At 39.8% G+C, this 9,386-nt stretch overlaps 1 protein-coding gene across 1 annotated transcript; it reads left to right on the top strand.

Moving 5' to 3' along the window:
• The first annotated feature begins 272 nt into the window (after positions 1-272).
• Positions 273-8,230, top strand: LOC129324954 (protein FAM133-like). Its single transcript, XM_054972431.1, has 7 exons — positions 273-555; positions 1,451-1,522; positions 2,068-2,208; positions 3,503-3,555; positions 4,989-5,069; positions 6,950-7,042; positions 7,671-8,230. Exons 1-7 carry the CDS (start codon positions 273-275, stop codon positions 7,719-7,721), a joined length of 774 nt encoding a protein of 257 aa, XP_054828406.1. The 3' UTR covers positions 7,722-8,230.
• The last annotated feature ends 1,156 nt before the right edge of the window (positions 8,231-9,386 follow it).

The raw sequence follows: 9,386 nt of genomic DNA, 5'->3' as shown, positions 1-9,386 counted from the left end.
GTGATGAAAACAAAAACGGTATTCATTATTAAATTAATTCTATCTTAAATGAGGCCAAAAATTCAAACAATGCATTGCTGATGCTCACAGCAGGTGGCCGCCCGCTGGAAGGTCAGCCAAAAGGCTTCCAAGCTGCGGGCCATCCTAAACAGATTGGTCGAACGGGGCTTTCCCGCAGGAAAGCGGCGCCGCTGGCCGTGGCGGCGCCTCAGAGGACGCCCTGAAGCGAGAGGCGGCGGCCCTCTGGAGGGCAGCCTCCCGCCGTTTCCCGGATGTCGGCTCCGGCCCTCTCCCGGCAGGCGGCGCCTCTCGGCGTTGTGTTTCCGGGTTCCCAGGGAGCCTCGGCGGCGGCTGCTCGCTGGTCTGGGTCGCGGCCGTTAAGCGCGGTGCCGGGGCCGATTGGCGCCCCCTCCGCTGATCCCGCCGGCCTTGCCGGGCAAGCCCATGTCCCTCCGGACCTGCTTCTTCGGGCGCGTCAGAAACAGCCCTCACAAAACGTCGCCTTCTTGGCGGAAACAAGCGAGGAGAGTCGCGGCGCAGGAGAGGCTGTGAGAGGTGCTTGAGCCTCGGGAACCGGGCGGGAGGGAAGCCTGGATTTCACGTTACGGTTTTGCGCCAACAGGGAATTTCCGTGACCTGACTCGGGGCGCAAACAAGGGGGCTGCCCCGTAGGTTTATGCTTTGCAGTCAGGAGCCTCGTACAGAAGGGCACGTTAATCCGGAGTAGCAGCCACCCTGCTTTGCCCCGTTGCGAAGATTGCAGTACATAACATTAAGCGTGTAAGGGAAAGGGGGTGGGAGTCCCTTTTAATTTTCCTGCAAGAGTGGTGAAAGCCGGCAGCTATTTCATGTCACATCTCCACATAATGATATAGTGGGGGGTATAACGTATAGTACGGATACTCAAAGAAATTAATTTTTGTTTCTGAAGGAAAACTTTCAGATGTCCATGAAGAAAAATGGGAGAGGGGGTTGCAGTGACTATTCTGGCTTGTTAGCTAGTGCTTATGTAGTGGAGAATTTAAAGGTTCAGTGAACAAACTTGCATTTCTTAAATGCTGTGATAAAGTGTTCCTTTGGTTTAGGAGGGTTGTTGCTTGGGTAGATTTGCACACAGACAGAAGCACGGTTAAGGTACTAGAGAGTTGGGCCTAGTAGCTATGAACAAGCTACCTGGATTGACCTGTTAGAAGAGTTCTGATATACTTAAGGCCTTGGAAATGCGTCTGAAATTATTCTGTAGCTACAAAATGTTATTTTAGAAACTGTATTTAGTAACTATTTACATTTGTTGGTGTTGCTGAGTACAATTTTTTGTCATTATCAGGTTTAGATTATACTCTCATTTCAACTGCTTGTAACTGAAAAGTACTGGTGGTATCCAGGTAATTTCCTTGTCTTCCATGGAAAATGTTTTTGACAGTGTTGTTGGTCTTCATGTGTTTCATAGATATGGATGACAGGCATGAAGAGAAATGTGGAACGCTATGTGCAACCTCACAAGAGAAGACAAAAGTCAGAGGTAAGATCAACCACCAAAGTTGTAATAGCTTCTAGAGAGCATACTGCAGTTTGATGGTTCTGCTCTGTAAGTAGCATTTTGATTTGGCTACAGTTCAGGCTAAGGCTCATTAATATGAAATGAATGAATTTGTGTGGGTGAAATTACTCTTTAAGATAGTTCTGAATGTTTAGAATACACATTCTCATAGAGTCCTTGTAAAGATTTTTGAGAGCATTTTGAGTTGCAATTTACCTTGAAAGTGCTCACGAGTGGTTTGACATGATCTGATCATTGAAATGTCAACTTGCATTGTTTCCAGCATATAACAAACTGTCACATGAATTGAGCTCATTGTTTGGAATTTCGTTAGCAACAGAGAAATGATGAAGAAACAGCAGAAATTATTTAATATTTTTAATTGAATATTTAGTTAATTAATAACTCCACTTTCTCAGAGTAGTTAGCCATCATAAAAATTGCAACAAAACAGTTTTAAAGGAAACAGCTGAAACTAAAAAACATGATCCAAATCCTAATCCTTCATCCCTTATTTATTTTTTCAGAGAGAGAGAAAAGGAAACGAAAACGCAGCAGAAGTAGGTCATCATCCATTTCTTCCACAACGTCGTCCAGTTCTACATCTTCCTCTTCAGGTTCTTCAAGATCCTCTGCTTCACATAGCAGAAGCAGTTCTAGTAGTAGAGGTAAGCCTGTGCTGTGTTGAACTACTCTTTTTTGTAAGTGTATTACACATACAGTACTTTAGCAAATACCCTGTACCTGGATAGCCCAGGCAAGCTCTTGGAAGCTAAACAGGGTCGGTCTTGGTTAGTAATTGGATGGGGGACCTCAAAGGAAGTCCAGGGTTGCAGAGGCAGGCAATGGTAAGCCACTTCTATTAGTCTCTTGCCATGAAAACCCCACCAGGAGTCGCTATAAATCAGCTATGATTTGATGGCAATCTCCACCACCACTTTAGCAAATACAATGTCCAAACTGAGTATAAACAGTTACTTGGATTGCTAGCAAGTTGTGTGCTCGTCCTGTTCAGTGTTTCAAGATGTTCCACATGTACAATGCAGCTGCTTGCATGGAGCTAACTTGTTGAAATGTGTGCTGGAGCTTTATCTTATGCAAGGTCTTCAGTGAACATGTAGAGTTTTCACATGCTCAAGGAACAGCTGGATTGGGCTAAACAGACATATGTTCCAGTTCTGAAGTTATGTGAGGTTATTATTTATGTCTATCCAAATTTATATACTGTGGAATCTTTTGTTTAAAGCTGCCTATTGTCTTGGAGCCACAGTCTCCATCTTCCTGATTCAATATCCTAAATATCTTTAATCACAGACTAATCAGTCCTGTGAATAACAAGAGGGCTATGATTGGTTTTTACAGAGCTTTAGGCTTGGGCCTGGCCCTTAACCCGGTGGTGACACTCTTGTGAAGTACCTGGTGTGCAGCCCAACCCTCCTTCATGCACATAATGTAGCATGAGCCTTTGCACAGAGCTTCATATATGTCATGATCTGGTTTACAGAATTGTTTTTCCTTTAAGAAGTAGCAGAAAAATTGGGCACAGAATGCATACATCATACATTATGATATGGCCTTGTGTTTGAGGGTAAAGATATACATTCACCACCATCCCACACAGACTGTCAGTGCCTGAAGTTTATCTCCAGTTGGCTGGCTGGCAGGCAGGCGCAGGCAGGCAAGCACATAGTATATAGGGGAGGGTAGGTAAACTGTGAAACCGAAAGGTTATGATCACACGAGGTAGGTTTTGTGACATTTCTTTGTGATGCGCAAATGTATATAGGATAAGCACAATGACTATTCACAACTGCAATTAAGTGGATGCTGATATTTAAAATACTACAAGTGTGTGTGTTCGCTTTATAACATGGTCCTTCCTTGGATCTGATTGTGAACTTTGGCCTTTGTAAACAAATTCTTATTGGGAACACCCTAACATATACTTTTTCAAAACTTTAGATTCTCCTAAATCAAAATCAAAGAAGAGAAAAAAGGAAAAACATAACAAAAAGGTAAATCTAAAGGAACCAAGTGAAAATCAATGTGTGTATATATACTATATTGTTTATAAATAAAAGACAATTATGTATCTTTTACTGCATACTATGAGACCAAGAGGGATATTTTGGTCTTTTTATTCATGGTTTCCGTCACAATATGAGAGCAAGACAGTTATAGTGGCACCCAGACAAACTTCCTCTTAGCAACTTCACTCTGTTGTAGTCATATGACAGTCTCCCATGGGATAGTTTCTGTTTTTTAAAACTTTCCCAATGATTCTTATGAGCTAGAGTGTCATGTGAGAGCTGCTGATTTGCTGATGACCTGAAATGTATGACTCGTTATTCATTCAGCCCATTAGAGATAGAGTTAAAGAGCTACTCAACTATGGAAATGTGAGTGGGTCACAAGATTGTTTACAGTGGGTTTGGGAAACAATACAGAATAAGAGGTAAAGTTCTGCAAGCATCCTGGTTCTTGGGGACACCAAAGACTGTGAAGCAGTTGGGACAACAGCTAGACCAGTGGTGGAAGAAGACTCGAGCCAGTCCCAACCGAACACATTCTAAGGCCTGTTCTGTGATGCTGATGTAACCTGTCTTTCCTTGGATGCCAAGATATATCTGTGCAGTGTTCAGTGGCAATATTGTTCAAAGTTGTTGCATCTAGGACTCCAGAACCGAACAGTGAATGTTTCCAAATCTGACTGATCTGTTTACTAAACGCTTCGACAAAATCATTTGCATGCAGTCCAATTTACTGCATTATCTACAGAACTTCTGAATGTTTCTGAGGCTTCTGTTAGTCAGATTTCAGTGGATCCTTTTCAGCTGCCTTTGAAGATTGCTTGAAAACCTCATCTGATTGAGTGAGAATGTTACATCCCAAATGCTGCAGCCTGGATTTTTATAGGGGCTCGCCAAAGTAAAGTCCTCACTCCTATCTTGTGCAAATTATATTGGCTGTGAGTGTACTTCCCAATCCTATACAAAATGCTAGTGATAACCTTTAAAGCCCTAAATGGCCTGAATTCAGGGTGCCTGACAGACCGTCACCCCGTGTACATATGACTTTGAACTCTGAAGTCAGCCAAGGAAACTTTATTGTAGGAACCTGGTTGTGGAAATCCTATAGGTAAGAACCTGTATGAGGAATTTCTCAGCAGCCACTCCTGTATTGTGCAGCACTGTCTCCCCTTTGCTGTGGATGGATCCTTCCTCAAAGGCCTTTTGTCATCAGTTGAAAACTTATTCCAAAAATTCTTTTTGGCTAAATATTATTTTGTACCTTTAAATGTTTTAGTGGTTGCTGATTGTTGTTTGCTTATATTGATTTTGTGTAGCTTTTTAAATGATTTCCAAGCTACCGTATTTATCTTAAAATAGAAAAGTATATAAATATTCTTTTAAAGAACTTATCTTTGTTACCTTTAATATGTTTTTAGAAGAGAAAAAAAGATAAGTTGAAGAAAAAGAAGGAAAAGAAAAAAAAGAAAGAAAAGTCAGGCCCCGTACAGCTTTCTAAGGTGGGTCTGTTGAAACAGATAGCAATGCTTTCAGCCCTCTCCTTCACAGAACTGGACAAGTCCTTGTAAGTTGTGTATGACATGAAATGCATGTATGGCTAAAGAGGCGTGGGATGGCTTTGTTTTCTTACACAAACAGGAGTTGTCTGGCATGTTAAAGGCTAATGCAAATGTCTGCAACATCAAGTGCTTCTGTACTGTTCAGTGGGCTGTTACTAAAAACCTTAGCAAGTTCAGTATCTTCTAAAATGTGACTGTAGTTCTGAAGCATTTCGAACACAAAGTAGGAAAGGAACATTCGTTCTCAATTACATTTGCCTTTTAATTTTTCTCTGAAATTTGCTTAGCGAGAGGAAGCTATCACAGTGTTTATATAAGGTAATATATAAACTTTTGTGGACTATGTTCCACTTCTTCAGAGGTTATGAGTGGCTCCTCGCTTTGCATTCATTTAATCTAGGAGGCTATCATACAGTACATTGTGCAGTTGGGTAATCACTCAGAATGAGCTTCAAGAGGGAGAAACTCTCTTGCAAAATCAGTTTGTGCTTTCAGTATGATCTTGCTGAGATTGATGATATTTATAGTCATTGACACTTAAAATTCTTAAGTCCTTTATGGAATTGAAGATTGCAAGAATTTACATGTCCTTGCAGTGTAAAGCTTCAGAGCATCACATGTCTGCAGTTGTTACCAAAGTACTTGCCGTGATCCTTGATTTTTTATTATATTGAGATGAAATATAATCCTGTTGTATAGATTTTGTTTTTAATTATACCATTTTATGATATAAAACCATTAAGAGTTGTCAATATTACTAAATTGTTGACTCTTCTGCTTAGGCTGCTCACTTTTTTCTTTTTAAAATATACACACACTGTATTATGCTTATTCAACTCTTAACACAGAGGTTCCCATAAAAATGTAAGAGCAGCAGTGATTAAGTATACCAATACTCCCATCTAGTCCATTGTCCTGTCTCACCCAGCAGCCAAACAGATCTCCCCAAAAGGCCTGCAAGCAGGGCACAGAGATCAGAACCTCTCCCTTCTGCCACCTGGTCACTGGTATTTAGAGGGTTGTTGTCTCTGAATGTAGAGGTTCTGTTTAGCCATTGTGGTTAATAGCTATTGATAACCCTGTCCTCCATTGATTTGTCTAACAGTGCAATCTTGCGCAAAGTTACTGCAGTCTAAACCCAAAGGTGTTAGATACTGATCGTTATGTTTTCAAAATGGAGCTTAAGATTGAGTTGTTAATGTTATAGAAGACATCCGCATAGGTGAATGTATAATTAATGAAACTGAGTCGAAAAGAACAGAAAATCAGAAACTATGCTGATTTAAGTTGGCCATAGAAATACTGTTTCCATGGAAACAGCTTGACAAAAAAGGGAAGATTTTTAAGTACTACCCTGTAAAAACATTGTGATAGCTTCCTCTCACTAAGCAAATTTCAGAGAAGAAAAAATTAAACAGCCAATGTAACTAAGAATGAACACTCCTTTTTTACTGTGTGTTTGAAATGCTCTGAAACTACAGTCGTATTTTAGAAAATATTAAACTTGCTAGAGTTTTTAACAGGAGCCCGCTGAACAATCCAGGAACGCTTGATGCTGTAAAACAGCTAAAGGTAAGCAAACATGAACCTGATTGTGAACCTGGAATGGAGATGACCAGGGCAGATGCCTGTTTCTTGCCTGTAACCTGCACAGACTCAGCATGGCTCTCCTCCACCATAACTCTGTATTATGCTGCCATAGGGCTCGTTTGTCATTCTAAGCAATTTACAGATACAACTGCAGTATAAATAGAAGCGTTTTTGGAAAGCAGAGTAATTATATTGCAATTTACAATGATGCACTCTTACTATTTTTCTAGTACTTGAGAGATAAAAAGAAGAATCAAAACTACAGTATGATCACAGGAAAGAAAATTAAGATGAAAATAAAGAAGAGTAAAAAGGATAAAGAGGTAATATTTTAAAAAGAGTTTTATGTTACTGATAAGAAATAATATCTGTATTTATTGATGTGTAGATCTTTTGGTTCCAGTGTTAAAGATACTAAATTTACTTAACACTGTGTACAGTGTTACAGTCGAAATCTGTGCATGTTTACTCAGAAATCTTTATGAATTCAGCAGGGTTTGAGATAATTGCACACAGGACTGCAGCCTTAGCTCTTGAATATTATGTAAGCATCGCATGAATATCTAAACCCAAATTTACAGGTATAAATACATATTATCTGCAGAAATCAATAGAAATACTTCCAAGATCTTAAAAGCACAAGTTTTTAAAAGAAGATAACGATCACTGTTAAGAAATTATTCTGGGGGGTTTCTCTCCATTGCTTATGTAGGTTTTTATGGCATTCTGTGTACACTTTGGATTAACTCTCACTGCATTTAGTGGGAATAATAGGGCCAAGCTGCATGATTGCTGTCTTATATAACACTTGTTTGGAAGTAAGTCTGAAAATCACTAGGGCACTCTGAATGTAGAACCAAGCTGCAAACTGGGTTTTGAATCCTGTATATATCATTTTTTAATGTACGTTTTGTATTTAAGCCTTTTAATGAGTGGCTTTCTGATTTGTAGCGTGACCGAAACCGTGCTGAACTCCTTGATTTCTTGAACTCTGCTTTGTAGTGAATATGCTACTAAGCAAGGACCAGTAAGTCTCTCAACTCATTTGGTGATCTGCTTTCCAAAGCACCAAATACAAGCTCAGAGTGCGGAGTGGAAGAACCCCAATATGTGACAAGCTGAAACTGTCTTGCTGGGAAGATAATTGCTACATCCTTTACAACAGGTGAAGTAAAGAATTTGACAAGAGCCATATTGCTACTTGTGAGGCCCTAAAGAACAGTCTCTCTGGAGACTGCTTAAAAATTGTATGATATTGAAAATTCTCTGAAGTGAGAGGACATGGTTGTATTTTGGCATGCTGTGCTTATCCCAAACAGCATATACAATTTTACCATCAGTTGTCCTTTGTTATTTTTCAAGTTAAAGCTGAGATGTTGCAAATAAGCTGTTTAAAAAGAAGGCTATCTGTGTATAGAAGTGTTAGTATTAAGTATATTTGTTGTAAACAACAAAGCATCTTTCTGTGTATCTGCTCTAGAGAAATTAATACAACAGTACTTCTTAAATCATTGTTTTGCAGGGCTGTGTGTGTTCCTTCACTGCTGGTATCAACCTTGTGGCTGATCTTTAACTACATGCTAGGGTTTCAGATTATGTGAATCTTTGGGGGGAGGGGTTTATACCGACAGCTGTGATTGTGTTTTGGTCTGATTGTCATAGACTGTGTTGTAGCCTCTCTTAAGCAGAGTTGTCTGTATAGATACATAGTACAAAAATCCCAGTGGGCCTTCAAATTCAGCAGAGTTGCACTGTGTGACAGACTTGAGCAGTGGACTGGACGTGTGACATGACCTCATGTCTTCTGTTTTAGAAAAAAATACAGATAAAACCCATTGCTCCTGAATTTACTGGAAATTCACTGTTATTTTTAAAGTTTCTCTGTACTAAGCACAAGTAACCTGAAAGAAAAATTCTAATGTACCTGAGATTAATAGAAGTCTAGAGTAGAACTAAATGCGATCTTGGTCACTGGTTTGCCACCCAGAACAGCTCCCATGTAAGTAAGGAAAATATGTAATGTCACCTCTCCTCTCCCCCTCCCCCACTTTAGTCTTGCCTTGTTTGTGATCTTGAAGACCTGAAGCAGATAAATGTTGGAGTACTACGTAGTATGAAGCAGAAGGGGCTGAGGGTATTCAGATGAGACCTATCCCGAAATCATTGCTGTTTCCCAACTCCACGTAGGTTTAATGAGCCATATGGATAGTATATTTTAAAATGCTATACTGTACATTTTCATAACTTTCATTTGGTGAAAAAGTTAAAGTTTTGACAGAAGAGGGCACCCGCTACCTGTAAATGTAAATAAAATATAGGTGCACTGTTCATTTTTCTTTGTCACTGAAGTTGCCGTTATAGCGAGTTAAACCACTAATCCAGCTGGCTTAGTATTTCTCTATTGTGAGGGGCAGTAGTTTTACAGGTTAAGATGTTCTCCTCATTTGCTACTGGAGATGCCAGAAACTGGACATTTTGCATATAAAGTATATGTTTACGTCTGAGCCACAGTCCATCCCGTCCAAGAGAAATTATGGAAATCTTTCATAAATGGAATTTCCTTTAGAGGGGAGCACACTTATGTGCTGTCTTCTATATTGTTATCACAACCTGAGATTAATTTTATTCCTACCCAAGTATAATTTTGATGAATCCCAACTCTTACTG

This window comes from Eublepharis macularius, chromosome 1 (assembly GCF_028583425.1).
Source record: "Eublepharis macularius isolate TG4126 chromosome 1, MPM_Emac_v1.0, whole genome shotgun sequence".
Classification (NCBI taxonomy): domain Eukaryota; kingdom Metazoa; phylum Chordata; class Lepidosauria; order Squamata; family Eublepharidae; genus Eublepharis; species Eublepharis macularius.
This window is presented reverse-complemented; position numbering and strand designations above follow the sequence as displayed.